General features: G+C 39.4%; 1 protein-coding gene across 1 annotated transcript in view; it reads right to left on the minus strand.

Moving 5' to 3' along the window:
• Positions 1-22,800, minus strand: part of LRPPRC (leucine rich pentatricopeptide repeat containing) — a 127,146-nt gene that overhangs the window by 86,832 nt on the left and 17,514 nt on the right. Inside the window, exons 2-12 of the mRNA XM_053587363.1 lie at positions 21,644-21,840; positions 19,841-19,963; positions 16,350-16,471; positions 16,186-16,244; positions 14,419-14,505; positions 13,714-13,840; positions 12,908-13,052; positions 12,456-12,601; positions 11,473-11,578; positions 11,284-11,391; positions 1,205-1,323 (exon numbers count right to left, since the gene is read on the minus strand). Coding sequence (XP_053443338.1) covers positions 1,205-1,323; positions 11,284-11,391; positions 11,473-11,578; positions 12,456-12,601; positions 12,908-13,052; positions 13,714-13,840; positions 14,419-14,505; positions 16,186-16,244; positions 16,350-16,471; positions 19,841-19,963; positions 21,644-21,840 — 1,339 coding nt within the window. The remainder of the gene's footprint in view (positions 1-1,204; positions 1,324-11,283; positions 11,392-11,472; positions 11,579-12,455; positions 12,602-12,907; positions 13,053-13,713; positions 13,841-14,418; positions 14,506-16,185; positions 16,245-16,349; positions 16,472-19,840; positions 19,964-21,643; positions 21,841-22,800) is intronic.

Raw genomic sequence — 22,800 nt, forward strand, 5'->3', positions numbered from 1 at the left:
AATCCTAGGATGCTGGGAGGCTGAGGTGGGTGGATTGCCTGAGCTCAGAGGTTGAGACCAGCCTGAGCAAATGCAAGACCCCATCTCTAAAAAACAGCAGGGTATTGTGGTGGCTGCCTATAGTCCCAGCTACTAGGGAGGCTGAGGCAAGAGAACAGCTTGAGCTCAAGCGTTTGCGGTTGCTGTGAGTGATGACGCCATGGCACTCTACCAAGGGTTACAAAGTGAGACTGTCTCAAAAATAATTAATTAATTAAAGAATTGAAAAAAAAATAGAAAAACTGAGGCAAGAGGATCATTTGAGCCCAGGTTGTCCATAAAGTTCATGTGGAATTTAAAATAGCCAACTACTGGCCGTGCGTGGTGGCTCATGCCTGTAATTCTAGCATTCTGGGGGGGAGGGGGAAGGAGGCTGAGGCAGGTGGATAGCTTGAGATGACAAGTTCGAGACTAGTTGCTGTGAGCTATGATGCCATAGCACTCTACCCAGGGCGACAGCTTGAGACTTTGACTCAAAAAAAAAAAAAAAAACCAAATAAAATAGCCAACCATTAAATTGCACACAAAATTATGGACACCCTATACTACTACTGCATTTATGACAATTCATATGGAGGTGAAAACAAATATTGCAAAAATAAAAATTGCACTTGTGCATTGGGTGGGATTAACAAGTGAGTATTAAGACTACGCATGGTGGCTCACGCCTGAAATCCTAGCACTCTGGGAGGCAGAGGTGGTGGACTGCCTGAGCTCAGGAGTTCGAGACCAGCCTTAGCAAAGTGAGCCCTCCTGTCTACTATACTCCCAACTACGTGGGAGGCTGAGACAAGATAATCACTTGAGCCCAAGAGTTTGAGGCTGCTGTGAGCTGTGACACCATTAGCACTCAACCCAGGGCAACTGAGTCAGACTCTGTCTCAAAACAAAGATGTGAATATTATTTTAATTTTTTTCTGACAGTGGCATACTGCCTTTCAATACACAAGAAAAATGTTGCTTTACCTTTATAAACTTTTAAAACTTAACCACTCACTATAAATGTTATACCAACTAATATTTTTACGAAGCCTTAGAAAATTGCACACAGACTTGACCATTATTAGTCCTTAGCTCAGTGACTTTTCATTTTTTTGGTGACCACTAAATTTTAGGAAAGAAAGACATTCTGTTCAATTATGAAATTAAAACATATTTTACTCACCTGCAAAGCCGTATGGACTGACTTCACACTCTCAAAGGATGGAAACACATAATTTACATAAGTATCCTGATCAGGATCTATTCCCAATTCATGCATTCCTTTGAGGACTTCAATTATCCCTGTAATATAAAATTCAGAAGCACAGAGATACAAAAAACTTGAAATAAATTAACACAGATCAGAAAATTCATTTTCTGAACCACAATGTAGGAAAATAGCTCAGCACATTGTTTATCTAAAAGAGAAGGCAGAAAAGCAACAGAATAGGGAGATATGATAATACATTTAAAAATCTTTCTTTTTCTCATATCCCTTTATTAATTTAATGGTGAGTACTAAGAAATTGTCCTTGAAAGTTTGCCTTTCAATTGAACTTTAAACAAGTAAGCAATGTGCCTAACATTTCTGGCACCCCAACTGAACAGCACTATTTTACATTATTCTATAATGTATTATTATATGATAAACACCATTGCTATTATAGAGCAATAATGGACTTACACAAGAAAACTTGATGAGAATAAATGATGAAAAGGGAAGGGACTAGAGTAGGGCTCTGTCAAAGAAAATGAGTTTCAAAATGTGTTTTAATTAAGGACTTCTATAAAAAATATCTCTAATTGTTACTACCTTCTGACTTCATATAAGAATGAATAATGAAGAGAAAAATTGATTCTAATGAGTTATTATCTCATTGTATTCAAAACTAACTTAAAAGTCTAGTGAATTATTTGTTTTGTCTCATCCCAGACTCACAAAAATCTCTTTTAATAACTTAAAAACTATTAAGTCACTTCATGGTTTCCAAGTTCTAGCTAACTTCAAATAGTATAAATCTATTTGTTTAGATCAGATCTGACTCACTCTATCCAACTGCCAAACTACTTAGGTAGTGACCTAACTTGACAGAGGCTGTATTTTAATAAAAAAGAAAGGGGGCGGCACCTGTGCCTCAGTGGGTAGGGTGCCGGCCCCATATACTGAGGGTGGCAGCTTCGAACCCAGCCCAGGCCAGCTAAAACAGCAGTGACAACTGCAACAAAAAATAGCTGGGTGTTCTGGTGGGCACCTGTAGTCCCAGCTACTTGGGATGCTGAGGCAAGAGAATTGCCTAAGACCAGGAGTTGTAGGTTGCTGTCTCAAAAAAAAAAAAAAAAAAAAAAAAAGGAAATAATTCTTTTCCTTTTAAAACTTCCTTCTTTGGCTCACTACCTTCCAATTATTAAAACTTCTCAAAATCTGTTTCTGGGCTCGGCGCCTGTGTGGCTCAAGCGGCTGCGGAGCCAGCTACATACACCTGAGCTGGCGGGTTCAAATCCAGCCCGGGCCCGCTAAACAACAATGACGGCTGCCACCAAAAAATAGCCAGGCATTGTGGCAGTTGTGAAGCTACGGTACTCTACCCAGGGTGACAGCTTGAGGCTCTGTCTCAAAAAAAAAAAAAAAATCCGTTTCTGCTCTATATTATCTCCAAAAATAATTACATTTCTATAAATTTGTTATATAATAAACTAATACAAATAATTGGTCGTAAATTCTCAGTGAGTACACAAAGATGCAGGCAAGTCTAATTACATTATTAATTTTTGTACATTTCTTTCAGATAAAATTTGGATTATATAGTTGATCTTAGTCACAAGGCCAGGAAGCAACACATAAAATTTATTTATTTTTTTTATTTTCTTTTTTGAGACAGAGTCTTACTACGTCACCCTGGGTAGAGTGCCGTGGTGTCACAGCTCACAGCAACCTCAGACTCTAGGGCTTAAGTGATTCTCTTGCCTCAGCCTCCGAAGTAGCTGGGACTATAGATGCCCGCCACAATGCCGGCTATTTTTTACTATAGTTGTCATTGTTGTTTAGCTGGCCAGGCCAGGTTCAAACCCGCCAGCCTTGGTCTATGTGGCTGGCGCCTTAACCACTGTGCTACAGGCACCGAACCCAACACATAAAAGTTAGATTGCAGATCAGAATATTTTTTTTTTGAGAGTCTCAAGCTGTCACCCTGAGTGGAGTACCGTGACATCACAACTCACAGTAACCTCAAACTCTTGGGCTTAAAGCGATTCTCTTGCCTCAGCCTCCCAAGTAGCTGGGATTACAGGCACCTGTCTCAACGCCCAGCTATTGGTTTTTGGTTGCAGTTGTCATTGTTGTTTAGCTGGCCCAGGCAGGGTTCAAACCCGCCACCCTCGGTGCATGTGGCTGGAGCCATAACCACTGTGCTACGGGGCGCCGAGCCAACAGATCAGAATATTTTAAATAATTCTTTATATATAAAATTACCCAAGGCCGGGTGCGGTGGCTCATGCATTATAATCCTACCACTCTGGGAAGCCGTGGCAGGTGGATTGCCTGAGTTCATGAGTTAGAGACTAGCCTGAGCCAGAGTGAGACCCTGTTTCTAAAAAATAGCTGGGCATTTGTGGCAGGTGCCTATAGTTCCAGCTACTTAGGAGGCTGAGGCAAAGCATCCCTTAAGCTCAAGAGTTCAAACTTGCTGTGGGCTGTGACACCACAGCATCCTACCAAGGGCGACAAAGTGACCTGTCTCAAAAAAAAAAAAAAAAATTACCCAATACTGGTCTAAAAACAGATACATAGAACAACTGGACATAAAAGAAAACTCAGAGATAAATCCACGCATACATGTTCAACTAATTTTTGACAAAGGCACCCAGAAGACATATTAAGGAAAGAACAGTGCCTGTATGAAATGGTTTTGGAACTAAGTGAGGTAGGATGCACCCATAGTCCCAAATAATTGTGAGGTTGAGGCAAAAGGTTTGCATAAGCCTAAAGTTCAAGGCCAGCATGGTAAACACAGTGAGACAAAATAAAACAAAGACAAAAATAAATGGTGCTGGCAAAACTGGACATCCACATGCAAAAGAATAAAACAGGACTCTAGCTGGGCCCCGTGGCTCACTCCTGTAATCCTAGCGCCCTGGGAGGCTAAGGTAGCTCACTCCTGTAATCCTAGCACTCTGGGAGGCTGAGGTGGGAGGTTGAGCTCAGGAGTTTGAGACCAGCCTGAACAAGAGCAAGACCCTGTCTCTACCAAAAATAGAAAAATTACCCAGGCCTAGTGGCTACTCTGGAGGCTGGGGCTAGAGAATCACTTGAGCCCAGAAGTTTGAGACAATGATGATAACACTGTACCCTAGCCAAGGTACTCTGTCTCAAAAAAAATAAAATAAAAAAGGTAACCGGAACTGGACCTTTATGTTAGTCCATATATAAAATTAACTCAAAATGAATTAAAGACTTCACTATTCATTTACTGCATGAGTCCAGCATGGTGACCATAGTTAATAATGACGTACTGTATACTTAAAACATGCTGAGAGAGCAGATCTCAGGTGTTCTCATCACACAAAAAGGGTAACTAGCTAAGCCAATGGAAATGTTAGGGTGAGTGTGGTGATTATTTTACAATGTATACATATATCAAAACATATTTATTTATTTTAAAATATATACATTTTTGGCGCCAGCCCCATATAACGGAGGTGGCAGGTTCAAACCTGGCCCCGGCCAAAAACTGCAAAAAAAAAAAAGAAAAAAAAATATATATATATACACACACACACACATTTTTTATTTGTCATTCATATCAATAATGCTGGCTGAGGGAAATAATTAACCTAATATCTTCAAATTCCAGAGGTTCAAATGTATTTTTCAAGATGTAAAAATTATAATGCAAAAAACAGCCCCTAGTTCTTTTTTTTTTTCAGTTTTTGGTGGGGGCTGGGTTTGAACCTGCCACCTCTGGCATATGGGGCCAGCGCCCTACTCCTTTGAGCCACAGGTGCTGCCCTTAACTTTTTTTTTTGAGACAGAGTACTACTCTGTTGCCCTGGGTAGAGTGCCATGGTGTTAGGCCTAAGCTGAAATAGAAAAACACCAGTTAACTCCTTACAAATTTCTGGGCTGCAAGCCCTCAACAAAATGGAGTAAGTCTGGTTCACTCCCAAGATAGGTGGGAAAGTACTCACTAACTTCATACTCGACTAACTCCCTGGGAAACAAACCAACTGTCCCCGGACTGACCTTTAAACAATACCAGGTGGAAAGAACACTGAGACAAAAATGTATGGAGGAAAAGTACTGGAACTAAAATGTATGGGAAAATATTAAAACAAAGATATATGAAAAATATGGCTGGCTAACCACAAAATTCTGTATCTGCACAATGCTTGCTTGCTACCCCCACCTGAATGCACCTGGACAGCCTGCATGCCAACCAGGATACAGACTAAGCCTTAACAACCTGACCCCTTAAGCATTCGGAGCTGCTCTCAGAAACCCCATGTTGGGACACTGGGGCAGTTGCCCGTTGGCTCTTCGACAAAAGACTCTGCTGTAAATTTGGCTTCTTTGGCACTGTGGTCTTTGTGGAACTCCTGGCACAACAATGGCATCATCATAGCTCACAGCAACCTCAACCTCTCGAGCTTGAACAATCCTCTTGTCTCAGTCTCCCGAGTACCTAGGACTACAGACAGGCACCTGCCATAATGCTTGACTAGTATTTCTATTTTTTTTTATTTAATTTTATTTATTTATTTATTTTTGTAGAGACAGAGTCTCACTTTTTTTTTTTTTGGTAGAGACAGAGTCTCACTTTATGGCCCTTGGTAGAGTGCCGTGGCCTCACACAGCTCACAGCAACCTCCAACTCCTGGGCTTAAGCGATTCTCTTGCCTCAGCCTCCCGAGTAGCTGGGACTACAGGCGCCCACCACAACGCCCGGCTATTTTTTGGTTGCAGTTTGGCCGGGGCCGGGTTTGAACCCGCCACCCTCAGTATATGGGGCCAGCGCCTTACCGACTGAGCCACAGGCGCCGCCCCCTAGTATTTCTATTTTTAGTAGAGACAGGATGTTGCTCAGGCTGGTCTCCAGCTTCTGACCTCAGGCAATCCACCCTCAGCCTCCCAGAGTATATGTGTGAACCACTGTGCCTGCCCCAATAACTGAAAAAGTTTATACCCATTGATCAATATTTCCTCTTTTCCCTCACCCCTCAGTCCCTGGTAACCACCATTCTACTACTTGTAGCTAAGAATTCAACATTTTTAAAGATTCTACATATAAATCAGAGCATGTAGCATTTGTCTCTCTGTGTCTGGCTTATTTCACTCAGCATAATGTCCTTCAGATTCACCATGTTGTCACAAATGACAGGATTGTTTTCCTTTGTTTTTAAGACAGCGTCTTGTTCCGTGACCCAGGCGAGATAGAAGCCAAAGGCATGATCATAGCTCACTATCATCTTAAACTCCTGGGGCTCAAGGGATCTCCTCCCTCATCCTCTCAAAGCACTTGGATTACAGCCATGACCTACCATGCTTGACCATAAATTGCTTTTTAATTACTACTAATAAAACTGGTGATCTGGGCGGCACCTGTGGCTCAGTGAGTAGGGTGCCGGTCCCATATGCCGGAGGTGGCAGGTTCAAACCCAGACCCGGCCAAAAAAAAAAAAAAAAAAGAAGAAAAAAAAAAAAACTGGTGATCTAATTTCCTCAGGGTCCTTTCTGACCAGTAATGAGTGATTATTTTCATTACTATGGCTTAAAGTAAATAGTTAAGTTCTGATGAGATAACTCTGGTGGTAAGACAAAAAAACAAGCTGTGGAGTTTAAAGAGACCTAGACTCTTCCCAGACTTTTCACTCTGGTTCTATCACATACAGACAGTATAAATCTGAGCAAGGAGCCACAATTTCTTAGCTTACATACTAGGAATGGCAAAAGGCCAGGAACCGTGTCTTCTAATCACTTATGACACATTGCTTTGCTTAATCTTTCTAACTTTTAATACTACCCACAGCCTACACAAGGCAATATGGATCAAAGCACTCAATGAACAGAACAATTTTCTGACCTAATGGAGTCCATGTCTATTGAATGGATGCAAGCAAAGTTTCAGGAACTGAAATATTATCCACAGAAGAAATTCTTATAATCTAGAGGAAGACTGAAGACAACAGACTAACAGAACTATAACACTCTGAACAAAAAGAACATAAACATTACGATTTAGATCAGTATAGCAAATTATACTAACAAGGCTTTCAACTCAGTCTACTGAGGGTAGAAGCAGAGATGCTTCTCTAAACAAATAAAGCTGGAGATGCCATTGGAGGTCAGTTAATTAAGTGATATGATCTTCTTCATATGATCTTACTTATATGAAGAATCTAAAACAGGTAACCTGGTGGCGCCCGTAGCTCAGTGAGTAGGGCGCCAGACACATACACCAAGGATGGCAGGTTCAAATCCAGCCTAGGCCAGCTAAAACAATGACAACTGCAACAAAAAAAAATAGCCAGGTATTATGGTGGGCACCTGTAGTCCCAGCTACTTGGGAAGCTGAGGCAAGAGAATTACTTCAGCCCAACAGTTTGAGGTTGCTGTGAGCTGTGACGCCAGAGCACTCTACTGAGGGTAACGAGTTGAGACTCTTTCTCAAAAAATGTAAATAAATAAAAAATAAATAAAAGAAAATAAAACAGGTAATCTCACAGAAGCAGAAAGGAGGACAACCAGGGACTAGGGGAAGGAAGGGGGAAATGAGACAATGTTGGTCAAAGAACACAAATTTTTATAAGCCAATTCAATGTGCAGCGGCATCCATAGCTCAGTGGTTAGGGCGACAGCCACATACACCAAGGCTGGTGGTTTTGAACCTGGCCAGGGCCAGCTAAAACAATGACAACTAGAATAAAAAACAAAAATTAGCTGGGCATTGTGGCAAGTACCTGTACTCCCAGCTACCTGGGAGGCTGAGATACGAGAACTGCTTAAGCCCAAGAGTTTGAGGCTGCTGTGAGCTATGACACAACAGCACACTATCCAGGGCGACAGCTGAAATAAATGGATTCCCAATCTCTATAAACTTAGAAAATCTAAACTAAGACTAAACAAAAAATCTAGTAAAAATATTTCAATGCAGCCAAGAGAAAATTTATAAATCTAGAGGAAAGTCTCAGTTTATAAAGTTTTATCACAATTAAAATAGTTCTAGCTGCCTGGAAAGATATATATGACTTACTGGATGAACTTTACCAACTACGACTGCTTTGCTCCAGATGACTTTATGCTCTACCCAGGACAATCATCTGATTAGGAGGCTATTTCTCACTTTTGGAAAAATGTTTCCTCTATTCAACCACTTCACTTATTGGGCTTTCAGATCAGCCCTTCCTTGTAAACTTTACCCCTTTTACATTCTTAGCTTTAGTTTTTTCTAAATACAACAAGGCAACAAGGGATGTGATCTCTACTGATTCTGGGCTATTTCCTCTCAGTGAGGCCAACTTGCTACAAATGCATTATTCTATGTGTGGAGTTTTCTACTTGTGTCAAAGAGAAAAATACTAGTAAGATGAACCATGAGGAAACCATTATAAAGGTCTTTCTTAGAGATTGGTAATGGCTAAACGTGAAGCCAGAAAAATTCAACAGAAATTTGAATATCCAGTTGAAATCACTTTGTTCAGTTTTATCTGATCTCTAAGTATCTTTCTCTGATTTCCTGAAGGCTTTCATTTATTAATCACAAAGCATTCCTATATATTTTCCATCACTGCAGCCAACACTTTCCTTTTTCTTCCTTTCTTTATTCCATAGACAAAGTCTCACTCTATTGCCTGGACTAGAGTGCCATGGCCTCACCCTAGCTCACTCCAACCTCAAACTCCCGAGCTCGAGCAATCCTCCTGCCTCAGCCTCCTGAGTGGCCAAGCTAATTTTTTATTTTTGGCAGAGACAGGGTCTTGCTTTGCTCAAACTGTTCTCAAAACTCCCGACCTCAAGTGATATTCCTGCCTCAGTTTCCCAGAGTGCTATGATTATAGGCATGAGCCACCGTGCCTGGCACATTACTTCCTTCTGTTATTCCTAGCAGTTTATATATGACTTTCACTGCACAAAGAACACGGTCACTGCACAAAGAATGTCCCTTTTTTACCTTACACTGAAGAAACTACATAGAATACGTACAGCCATTCCCCTGTTTCATAAAGAAAAATATAGAATACATACTTTGCTATATTGTAGGCCTTCCCAGCAAAGAACACAGTTTTTATTTTTATTTATTTATTTATTTTGAGACAAAGTCTCACTTTGCAACCTTCCATAGAGTGCCATGGCACCACAGCTCACAGCAACCTCCAACTCTTGGGCTTAAGCGTTTCTCTTGCCTCAGCCTCCCAAGTGGCTAGCTGAGACTACAAGTGCCAACCACAATGCCTGCCTATTTTTAGAGACCGGGTCTTGCTCTTGCTCAGGCTGGTCTTGAACTCCTGAGCTCAGGCAATCCATCCGCCTCAGCCTTCTAGAGGGCTATGATTACAGGTGTGAGCCACGGTGCCTGGCCGGAACATAGTTTTTAAAACAATCTCTTACTCTCTTCTAGTCAGATTTCTCAATAAAGCCTAAGAGTGTATATAATTTTCCAAATAAAACCTTCATTGTTTAAAAAATGTGGTAACCTCTTTTTTAAATGTCCTTAATATAAAAATTGGTCCCTAAATTTTAAACAATCTCTAAGAATGCTTGTAAAATAAATACAGTAAAATATTTTCATAAGTCTAACATGAAGGTTATAAAAAGAATATTTAAATAGGAGGACAGAAATGTTCTGTTCTAATCCTGATGTTACTGACAGATGTGGAACCAAAGGCCAGTCACCGAAACTCCCTACAGCTCTCAGTTGTTTAATGTGATGTCTCAACAGGCCCCTTTGCAAACTAAATTCTGAGATGCTAAGAGGGATTCAAGATAAAGCACATTTTCTACTAGTTCTACTACTAAAACAACAGAAAGAAATTACCTAATTCTTCTATATTTACTAAGTAGTAAAAATGCAGCAACAAATTCAAGTCTATGGTGATAAGGCTGAGGAAGGCAAATTTACCTGATGAACAAACACACATTTCAATGGGGTACCAAAAATATTTTCATACCTGTGAAAAGGTGGACAATACAAACCTGCCTAAAGAGTTCGATGAAATAATATGAACTTTCTGTGCTTTAAAAATACTGCGTTAAAAGTTACCTTCTGGAGCTTTCAGAACTACAGGCTATACAAAGAGTTAACCAACTGGCATATTGTTTGCACAAAGATTTTTCTAAAAAGGATTTAGAGACTTTTATAGCCAGAAACAATTAGGGAATACTTGTTTCACTATTTCTTTTAAACCAGAAGACGACTATATATTTAAAATAAAATTGCGATATGAAAGTCTGCTAAAAGCACTTTTTTGTTGTTTGTGCATTTTGTTTGTCACCCAATGTCACACTAACAACTCTGCATCTCATTCCAAAGCACATTACACTGCGAGATAAAATGAAAAAGACCATTTTTTGTTTCCCCAAGGGGAAAGTACTTCTGTTAAAAGCATCTTTTTATGAGACTACTCTTTCTGAATTACCAATAATGCAAACCAAAGAATTAGATACTGTACTCTAAAATTTAATATTTGTTCAATTCTTATTCATATCCTATAGACATCCCATGTGTATGAGGGAAAAGTATGCTAAATGCTTAAACGTACTTAAGAACCTCAAAGATTGAACATTTCTGTCCTTCAATCAGTAGGCTGTCAGGTCATGAGTACTCATTCTGCGATAAAAGTTTTCCTGCCTTTCCTATTATTAAACTAAACTCAGTTAAAAAGAAATAGATTGGTCCACAAAGAAAATGGCCACACTCTTTGTTTTCATGAACCTGATTACATATAACTTTATCTGTATTAAGGCTGGACCAACTAATTTCAAATACTACATGTACTATCAAGAATTTAATGAATTATTTAAAACCACTCAAAGTTTGAATATCAAGATCAGAGATGAATGAAGGAACGAAATTAAGATGAAATAAATTCATGTGTTGTTTTTAAAATGCTTATATAATACTTTACTGTGATTTAAAATGACTCCATTTTCTTATAATATCTAATACTCAGGAATAAGTGTGTTTTCCCCAAGAATTCAATTAGATATGTGCACAAACTGTTACTGTGGCTCTCTTAACCACTACAAACTGATAAAAGGCAAAATCTAACCTTCAACGTTTTTCTTCTTCTGATGTTCAACTAGCAATGGCCAAAAATAGTGAGTTCTGACAGGAAACCCTTCTTCCTTCATAGCCTTCATTAGAACTTTTGCCAAATCTGAAAGAGGTATCATAAAATATCACAAAGCTATCTCAGAGACAGTCCCTTACGTTGTTCTGAAGCATAAGAATACAGTACCAGCTTTATTGGTCTGCAGAGCACAAAGGAGGGTGAACTGCAGAGGAGATGAGTGCATCCGGGCTTCCTTCAACTTCTTACAGTAGTGTGTCAGCTTCTCCGCAGGCTATGAGGAAGAAGTCACACGTCAGCCAGTTACAAATACCACCACCAACCCCATTTGACCTGTTGCAAATATTCTACCATTTTGGGGATGAAAAATTTTTTATTTTTTATTCATTTACTAATTTTTTTTTTTTTAGAGATAGAGTCTCACTTTGTCACCCTCGGTAAAGTGCTGCAACATCACAGCTCACAGCAACCTCCAACTCCTGGGCTTAGGCAATTTTCTTGCCTCAGCCTCCTGAGTAGCTGGGACTACAGACGCCCGCCACAACACCTGGCTATTTTTTTTTTTTCACTCTGTTCAACCACCTGGCTATTTTTTGTTGCAGTTTGGCCGGGGCCGGGTTCGAACCTGCCACCCTCGGTATATGGGCCAGCACCCTACCCACTGAGCAACAAGCGCCACCCAGGGATGAAAAATTTAAATCTCTCATCTTCTTTCCATCCAAAAATCTTACAACACAAAAACAAGGGTTTGTTTTTTTGTTTTGTTTTGTTTTTGTCTTTTTGAGACAGAGTCTCACTATGTTGCCCTCAGGAGAGTACTGTGGCATCATAGTTCATAGCAACCTCAAACTCTTGGGCTCAAGCGATTCTCTTGCCTCAGCCTCCCAAGTAGTTGGGACTACCAGCACCACCCACAATGCCTGGCTATTTTCTTGTTGCAGTTGTCATTGTTGTTTAGCTGGCCTGGGCCAGGCTCAAACCCGCCAGCTACCGTGTATGTGGCTGGCACCATAACCGCTGTGCTACGGGCACCGAGCCAACAAGGTTTTTAAAATGTTTACAATCATTCTAATCTCATATATTTTCTTATATTTTAAAGACTCGATTTCGTTGCCAATTACTGTCTACAAAGTAAGCAATGGATAGAATACCATGTTCATAGTCACACAGTGTCGTAAAAAGAAACTGCCAAAGTCACTCAAACCATCTTCCCTTGATACAGGACATGCTAGTAAAATTTGTAATGCCGTATCTTCCAATTTTTCAGTAACTAAAAGCAAAATGAGATTCATTGCATCTGGGAAGAAAACAAAGATATCTTTTGTTATGGAACTGGACAGTATTTTTACAGTGCAACCAATACTAAAGACAAGATAGAAATCCCAAAACGCAAAATAATGTATCTGCCTAAATAACAATAAAACACTTCCCAATCAAAATATCCCTATGTATTCGTTAACTCATATTTTTTAGGTTATTAAACTTGACTTTAAGAGTCTATGTTCACCAACCACAATCCTCTACTGTTAGAAAACGTCCTTTTCATCATATAATAGCAATTCAATTTTTAAAAAAATCATATGAAAAAAATTTTTTTTAATACCTGGAATAAATCTTCTTTCATACGTAATTTTTTCCAAAATTTCTGAGACATGTTGAGGATACCCAGCTTTACTGAAGCTAAAAACAATTTGTAATAAATCACGGTCCATGAGGTAAAGCTCGGACTCCTCCACCTTCTTGAGTATCTATAAGATGGTTTCAGAAATTAGAATAAATTACAAATCAGCACTTTTTATTTCAGTGTTAAAGCTAAACAAGTCAAAATACCAAGATTCAAAAATTAGGAAAAACATCACCTAAAGATTTAGGACTTCTTTTATAAAACAGGAAATATTCTACTTTAACCATAACTGTTATTTATCAGCATCAAGATAGCAAACTAGCATACTACTCTCTACAAGTAGGTATCTTTAAAAATAGGTATAAGCTATACTTTTCTGCTTCATGCAAAACATAAATTTATAAAAAGCTGAATGGGTACAGGCGAAAGTTACTAAATGCAGAATACAAATGCCTACATACAGTAACTAAGAAAATGCCATGAAGGCTACGTTGAACAGTTTGATGAGAATATTTCAGATCGTATATGAAACCCGCACATTGTACCCCTTGATTGCACTAATGTACACAGCTATGATTTAACAATAAAAATAAATAAATTAAAAAAATAATAAAAATAAGGAACATGGGTAAAAGTAATGACATAGGCAAAAATTATTGTACTTTTGATATAGTTTGTAATTTTTCTCCTGTTCCCACAGGATATAATAAAAAAATTATAAAACAATAAAAAAAAAAATTTATAAAAAGCTTACAGTATGTTTCTTTACATGACCCAAGTCGTACCTGCTTGACATGGTCAATGTCGCCCTTCTCAGCATATGCATTCAGTAATGATAGGTATGTGTCTGGACCAGGCTCAATTCCAGCCTCTTTCATCACTGTGAGAATATTCTCTGCATTCTCCATATCTCTGTAAGTTAATTCAAAGAAAATAAAATACTATACCATTGGGATGTAATATTAATCATTCAAACTAAATTATATTACCTATGTGTATTAAAATAAAAAATGTTAAGTACCATTTGGAATTATATTGTCAGAAAAGGACAAACATTAAACTGGTTATGTTTCTGAAATAATAAAAGACCATAAACATCTGGTATTTCTAAAAACCAAATTATATACCAATTATACAGACATTAAATAATGTATCCTCTTACATTAAATATGTTAAATAAGTTATGACTCAGATTTACCTTTTAAAGAATAACATTAAGTAAATTATTTTTCAAAAATAAAATATTTTCCACAGCAGTTAATAAACTACGAATTTGGCTACTTCAGATCAAGTCCAATTTTTCAAATTAAATGATTTCAAATAAATGTTTCATAAAACAAATTTAAGAGCAAGTTATAAAAATAGTAATACATTCTACCTCATCTACTCCATTTTTTAAAGGGTAGGTAAACATATTTTAGAAATTTCCTACAATACTTTCCCCCAATTTAAACCTCATGTAAGGACCTAAACCTTAGGTTAAACATTACCCAGCTCTTGCATGGCCTGTAACAAGGGCATTGAACACTGTCTCTGTGATTGGAAGATCCTTAGTTTTCATAAATCCAAGAATCTTGCTACAATAAAAGAGAAATGAAGATATTCCTTAGAAATATTTACTAGAAATATTTTTTATAACATGTATAGAATAAAGCTTTGTTTTCAATAAGTAAGACACACTTATATTTACAGATTGAAAATTTATCCTCATCCCACAAAATCCTACTCCCTGAAGTACCAGTAATATTGAAGTGCTCTTTTTAAAAATATGAGGTAATTTTAAACAACCTCATTGTCCTACACCACTAATTAACCTTTTAAAAGCATAAAGATTGTGATTAATTTAGTTGTTCATTACTTGTATCCCAACCTTCAAACCAAAAGTATGAAATTTTATACAAACAGAGAAATGTTACCACTGATTTTACAATGGGATGAAGGAAATATTCCCAGTTTTCTTTTTTTTTTTTCTTGAGACAGAGCCTCAAGCTGTCACCCTGGGTAGAGTGCTGTATCATCACAGCTCACAGCAACCTCCAACTCCTGGGCTCAAGCAATTCTCCTGCCTCCACCTCCCAAGTAGCTGGGACTACAGGTGCCCGCCACAACGCCTGGCTATTTTTTGGTTGCAGCTGTCACTGTTGCTTGGCAGGCCTCGGCTGGGTTCGAGCCCGCCAGCTCAGGTGTATGTGACTGTTGCCTTTAGCAGCTGGAGCCATAGGCGCCAAGCCCCTAGTTTTTTTGTCTGTTAGTTTTTGTTTAGCAGGCCCGGAGGTAGCGTACTAACCATTGAGCTAAGGGTGCCCAGCCAGTATTTCCAGTTTTTATAAATGAACAGTATAAATGGCTAACATTTTCCTTAGGAAATATTTTTTAAAAAGTAAAGCCAGCTTTATACATCAGCAATTTTGTTTTTTTGGACACAAAGTCTTGTTTTATTGCCCTCGGTAGAGTGCCGTGGAGTCAAAGCTGACAGCAACCTCAAACTCTTTTGAGCTCAAGTGATTCTCTTGCCTCAGCCTCCCAAGTAGCTGGGATTATAGGTGCCCACCACAACACCTGGCTAATTTTTTTTTTCCTTTTAGAGACGAGGTCTCACGCTGGCTTAGGCTGGTCTCAAACCTATGAGGTCAGGCAATCCACCCACCCCGGCCTCCCAAGTGCTAGAGTTACAGTGTGAGCCATCGTGCCTGGCCTATATCAACAATTTTAAACCCCAACAATTTATTTATTTATTTATTTATTTTTTGTTGAGACAGAGTCTCACTATGTTGCCCTTTGTAGAGTGCTGTAGCGTCACAGCTCACAGCAACCTGTAACTCTTGGGCTTAAGTGATTCTCTTGCCTCAGCCTCCCAAGTAGCTGGAACTATAGGTGCTGGCTACACCACCCAGCTATTTTTAGTTGCAGTTGTCATTGTTGTTTATTTTAACTGGCTTGGCCAGGTTCAAACCCGTCAGCCTCAGTGCATGTGGCCCAGGCCGTAACCACTGTGCTACAGGCACTGAGCCTATACCCCAACAATTTTATAGCTCAACTTTATACCTCAGCTCCAATAAATCAAATTTTTAATTAAAACATCAATGTTTACTTATCTTTTCCCTTTTGTATAGTATTTAATCTAAGTCATGTTATAAGGTTTGCTAGATTAAAACACAGCTGAAACATTTCCCTTATTAAGAAGAAACTTAATAGATTCTAGATTTCCAAAATTTATAAATTTATTTGCTTACATATATATTAATACAGATCCATACCTGGCACCTTCAATATCTCCTCCATTACAATAAGCAGCAATCAATCTCTGGTATGTCACCTGTCAATAAAATAGGCCAGTTAATATATTTTTTTTAATTTTTTCTAGGTTAAAAACAAAACATGCTGGATGTGATCAATAAGTTCACAATAGCCAAATACCCACTCGATTTGGTTGAATGTTTGCTTCCTCCATTTTTGCCAGGAAATCAGTTGGTGAGAATTTATGTTCATTTTGAAGATAGACTTTTAATAAAGCATTGTAGTGACTAACATCATACACTGTACCTACAAATGAAATTTAAATCACATTTTCAGAAAAGTATTTAAAACCATACCTTTTATCACAACTGAAATGACATGTACCTAAATTTAAGAAAAAAGTAAAATTATCACGTTAGCATCTATCGTAACACTTAAATCCATTTATATATAGTAGACATCCTATCAGAAGAGAGCAAGCTAAGCATATGAAACATTAATTACCGAATTACTGTAAAGCTACAACTGCAAATGCCTATTCAGATGCCAAAAGGTCTTATGAAGCATAATATCCTCTTCCTATTAGAAAATGCTGACAATACCCTTAACATTTAAAAGTGACTGAGTTTTCCAAATAAAGCAGTCCTCACCATGTGACAGACACATTCTGATGGATGACTGCAGATATTTTAGACTTTTAAGTAGAACTGTGTTGGCAGTTGTGCTTATTTACTTATCAGGACACTCATAGCCTGTCTGAAGGACCCGTTTGATTTTTAGTTGCTCAGCATCATACCTAGTGTGCTTTTATTAATTACCTGTATTCTAATGCCCTTTGTTTTCTGTGCCCATATTGCCTAGGGCCTCATAAATTAAGGTTACCACTTGGCCTTAATCTACCTACCTAATCACGATATCATGGTCATCTTATTAGTTTAGTGGTAATATGTTTCAGTAAATTTGCAGAACTTAATTTTGTATCTTTATTCAACTGCCTGTGGCCACTCAGGCCTATGGTCAGTATCTGGTGTTAGATTCTAAGATTCTGGGTGGCAGGGAGGCGCCTGTAGCTCAGTGGGTAGGGCGCCTGCCACATACACCGAGGCTGGCAGGTTCAAACTCCGCCCAGGCCAGCTAAACAACAATGACAACTGCAACAAAAAAATAGCCAGGCATTGTGGTGGGCACCTGTAGTCCCAGCTACGTGGGAGGCTCAGGCAAGAGAATCACTTAAGCTCAAGAGTTTGAAATTGCTGAGAGCTCTGACACCGTGGCACTCTACTGAAGCTGACATAGTGAGACTCTGTCTCAAAAAAAAAAAAAAAAAAGATTCTGGGTGCAGAAATCTGTTCTATTAATACTTGTTTATATCTTGGATAGGCATAGTGGCTCACACATATAGTTCTAGAACTTAAGAGGTTGAGGTGGGAGAATTCCTTGAGGCCAGAGAGTTCAAGCCCAACCTGAAATTGAACAAGACTCTGTCTCTACAAGCAAGTGGAAAAAATTAGCCAGGCATGGTGTGTATGCCTGTGGTCCCAGCTACTTGGGAGGCTGAGGTAAGAGGATAGCTTAAGCCCAAGAGTTTGACACCACAGCACTCTACGGAGGGCAACATAGTGAGACTCTGCCTCAAAAAAAAAAAAAATACACTGAAAAGTTTATGAGAAACAGCCAAATATGAATAACATGTGATCATTAACCTCCAAGAGTAGAATAGCTAACAAAAAGACAAACACAACTCTAACGCAAGGCAAGTGATGGTAACCAGCACAGGAACAGAAAAAAGACACTAATTTGAATTACAGGTAAAACCCTCAAATGGAGGGCTTAAACCAGAGCTTAAAAACTGGACTTAACGAAAGAGTTAGAGGGTGGGCATGGTGGCTCAGCCGGTAATCCTAGGACTTTGGGAGGCTGAGGCAGGAGGATTGCTTGAAGCCAGAAGTTTAAGACCAGCCTTATCAGCCTGGGCAAGAGCAAGATTTCACCTCTACTACAATAAAAAGAAAATTGGCTAGGTGAGGTGGCTCACATCTGTAATCCTAACACTCTGAGAGGTGGACTGCCTGAGCTCAGGAGTTCAGAGGCCAGCCTGAGCAAGAAAACCTAGTCGGGCATTGTGGTGGGTGCCTGCAGCCCCAGTCACTTGGAAGGCTAAGGCAAGACCATTAGAGCTCAGGAATTTGAGGTTGCTGAGGGTGATGACGCCACCGCATCCTACCCAAGGCAACAGAGTGAAACTCTGTCTCAGAAAAGAAAAGAAAAATTAGTTGGGTGTGGTGCCATATACCTATAGTCCCAGCTACTCAGAAGGCTGAGGCAGAAGAATCACTTAAGCCCAATAGCCCAGGAGTTTAAGGATGCAGTGAGCCATGATTATACTACTGCACTCTAAAGAAAGGGGGAAGGGAGGGGAGGGGAGGGGCGACGAAGGGGAAGGAAGAAGGGAGAGAAGACAAGAGAAGAAAAAGGAAGGGAAAAAGATCCCTCACTCATCACTCTCTGAAGAGTCATCCTGGCAATCCAATAAGCCTCTGAAATAGGAAGTATCACGCTTGCTACTGGCAAAGAGGAAAATAAGTTATGGATTCCACCCTCATGAAGGACACAGTTAGGTTATTATTACTGTGGTTTTTGTATTTTATAATATAATCTTTTAAAAAAATATTTCTCCTAGTTCAGCTTGTGTTTAATAACATGACTTATAGACAGAGAAATTTCTAATATTCGTAGTCAATATTTTCTCTTCATTTTTCTGCTTTTACACTTCTGAAATACAACATTTATCTATATTTTTTAACTTAAAAAAAAACTTGTCATAAAAATGAATTCTATATAAATTCAAAACTGTGAGGTAAAAATCTTATTTTTTCATACAGGTTCTACAAATTTTTTTTTTTTTTTTTGTAGAGACAGAGGCTTAGTTTGTCACCCTCAGGAGAGTGCCGTGGCGTCACAGCTCCCAGCAACTCCAGCTCGTGGGCTTAGGCGATTCTCTTGCCTCAGCCTCAGCTGGGACTACAGGCACCTGCCACAATGTCTGGCTATTTTTTTGTTGCAGTTTGGTTGGGGCCGGTTTCAAACCCGCCACCCTTGGTATATGGGGTCAGCGTCCTACTCACTGAGCCACAAGAGCTGCCTTTTTTTTTTTGAGACAGAGTCTCAGGCTGTCCCTCTGGCTGTAGAGTGCCATGGCGTCATCATAGCTCACAGCAACCTCCAATTCTAGGGCTCAAGTGATCCTCTTGCCTCAGTTTTTTCTATCTTTAGTAGAGATAGGGCTATCTCTTGCTCAGGCTGGTTATAAACAGTTACAATGAAGAACATTCTTTTACATATGTGAATAGACCTGTATCTATATTCTAACAAATAGAACTGCTTGGTCAAATGGTACATGTACTTATAACTCTTGACAGATCAAATATTTTTCTATTTTTTTGTTCTTTTCAACTTACCACATTTGTAAGTAACACTGTTTATGAAAATTATTTTATTCTTAATACCGCTAGGTGTCACTATAACTCACCAAATAAGTCATATTACAAAAAACTTATGAATCAAGTAGCCCTTCTAAAATTTACTTTTATGTAAATCATTTATATAAAAAAATCTATATTTATATAGAAAAAAATCTATATCTTTTATGTACATCACATATTAAAATAATCATACCCAATTTCTGAAGTTTGTCCCATATCCTATGAGCAAATTCTGTTCTCTCCGTGAGCTTCAGTTCAGGCAGGAGAGAACCACAGCTACGTAGTAAAAGCAAGGCTTGATTACTACCTGGGCTACCTATGGGAAAAAAGTTAATGAAGAACATTTAACACAGTATCAATATTACATAGGTAACAACAATTAAACTGAAATCTAGAAACATTCAAAATTCTTCTGGCTCACCAAAAATAATATTAACAGTATCCATAAATAAGAAAAAGGCTAGTCTAATGCACAAGTACTAAAAGTTATAAGTTAAATTTTTTATATTAGTCTGCTTTCTGAAGTTGACTTGCTTACTAACAAATCTCTATTAGGTAATGAAGTCTATGTAATCTACAAGACTATTGAACACAAAAATACAATGAACCTAATTATAACCAATGTTTGCTGCAATTCAAAGTCTAAGCTTCTCGGGTGGTGCCTGTGGCTCAGTGGGTAGGGCGCCAGCCCCATATTCCGAGGGTGGCAGGTTCAAACCCGGTCCCGCCAAACTGCAGCAAAAAATAGCCAGTGTTGTGGTGGGCACCTGTAGTCCCAACTACTCAGGAGGCTGAGGCAAGAGAATTGCCTCAGCCCAAGAGCTGGAGGTTGCCATGAGTTATGACGCCACGGCACTCTACCCAGGGCGACAGAGTGAGACTCTGTCTCTAAAAAACAAAAAACAGGGCTGCACCTGTGGCTCAAAGGAGTAGGGCACCAGCCCCATATGCTAGAGGTGCCAGGTTCAAACCTAGCCTGGGCCAAAAACTGCAAAAAAACCCAAAACAAAAACAAAAAGTCTTCAAATGCATGTAATTATAGTTACAACTGACACCTTGATAGCCATCATCATCAGGTTTTATAGCTCTGCTTCTGAATGTGACTGAAATCCTTGAATGGGCTTCAGGAAGCTAATGAATCCTCTTAAACTACATATACATGATGTATGTTTACATATGGGCTGGGATGGGGGGTGAGGGACCTACAGTTTTCCATTAGATTATTAAGGGTATAAGTGACCAAAATAGATTTTAGTAGGTAACTAAAAATGAAAGAAAAATAATAAATATCTGTAATATGTGACCATCTTAGGGAAAGCTGACACTATACAAATGGAAGGTAAGAAAAACCTGACGTGGTGGCTCACACCTGTAATCCTAGCACTCTAGGAGGCCAAGGCAGGTTGGATTGCTTGAGCTCACGAGTTCAAGACCAGCCTGAGCAAAAGCAAGACCCCATCTCTACTAAAAATAGAGAAACTGAGGCAAGAGGATCACTTGAGCCCAAGAGTTGGGTTGCTGTGAACTATGACACCATGGCACTCAACCAGGGGAACAGACTCTGTCTCAAAAAAAAGAAAAGGAAAAAAAAAGAAAAACTACTATCTTCCATGATAATTTATGACTGAAGTGACCCTTTTTCTATAAATAATGGAAAGCTAAAAGACAGTTTTATTTACTGATTCTGAAATGTTTTTAATGAAAAAACATTAAAAAATGATTTAAGGGAGCATAACCATGGCATGGCTATGATGACATGCTGACAATCAACAGACTGTAACAAACAAATTTTTTTTTTTTTTTTGCAGTTTTTGGCCAGGGCTGGGTTTAAACCCACCACCTCCGGCACATGGGGCCTGCACCCTACTCCTTTGAGCCACAGGCGCCGCCCACAAACAAAATTTAAAGCATCAAAAAAGGTACTCTGTAAAGAGCTTATCCCCAAACAAGTACTTATTAACAAAGTCAACTTTTTGAACAGAAAATTGTGAAATACCTGAGCGGCATGTGTTATCAAAAACTTTCTGTAGAAGTGTCTTTGGAATACGACCAGTTCTTCGGACAGAATTATCTAATCTCATTAGAGCCCAATCAAATTGACTGGTAGTCTTTTTAACAGAAGTGGGCTCCTCTTGAATATCTTTCTTTTTTTCAGCAACAATAGCATACAGCCTGGCTGGGTGTAGTAGGCCTCTATAAAATGAAACACAATAAAACAAGAATTACTAATTAATAAACAAGTCAACTGCTACCGAGAGAGGTCATCCTTTTGGGCAAAACTTACACAAATTTTTTATTAGTTAGTAAAGACCTAAAATTATAGTGCAACATCAAAAAGAGAGAAGGGACGGGCGGCGCCTGTGGCTCAAGGAGTAAGGCGCCAGTCCCATATGCCGGAGGTGGCGGGTTCAAACCCAGCCCCGGCCAAAAACCACAAAAAAAAAAAGAGAGAAGGGGCTTGGCACCTTAGCTCAATGAGTAAGGCGTGGACTACATACACCAATGCTGGTGGGTTCAAGCCCGACCAGGCCTGCTAAACAACAATGACAACTGCAACCAAAAAACAGACAGGTGTCGTGGCAACTACTCAGGAGGCTGAGGCAAGAGAATCGCTTGAGCCCAGGAGCTGGAGGTTGCTGTGAGCTGTGACGTCACAGCACTGTACCGAAGGTGACATAGTGACAGTCTGTCTCAAAAAAAAAAAAAAAGAAAAGAAAGAGGGCGGCGCCTGTGGCTCAGTGAGCAGGGCGCCGGCCCCATATACTGAGGGTGGCAGGTTCAAACCCGGCCCCGGCCAAACTGCAACCAAAAAATAGCCGGGCGTTGTGGCGGGCGCCTGTAGTCCCAGCTACTCGGGAGGCTGAGGCAAGAGAATCGCGTAAGCCCAAGAGTTAGAGGTTGCTGTGAACCGTGTGACGCCACGGCACTCTACCGAGGGCGGTACAGTGAGACTCTGTCTCTACAAAAAAAAAAAAAAAAAGAATTTAAAAGGCCAAGCACAGTGGCTTGCTCTTGTAATCCTAGCACTTAGAGGGGCCCAGGTGGGTGGATCACCTGAGCTCAGGAGTTCAAGACCAGCCTCAGCAACAGCAACAGCAACACCTCATCTCTAAAAAAACAGCCAGGCACTGTGGTAGGCGCCTGTAGTCCCAG

Source organism: Nycticebus coucang, chromosome 4 (genome assembly GCF_027406575.1).
Source record: "Nycticebus coucang isolate mNycCou1 chromosome 4, mNycCou1.pri, whole genome shotgun sequence".
Taxonomy (NCBI): Eukaryota; Metazoa; Chordata; class Mammalia; order Primates; family Lorisidae; genus Nycticebus; species Nycticebus coucang.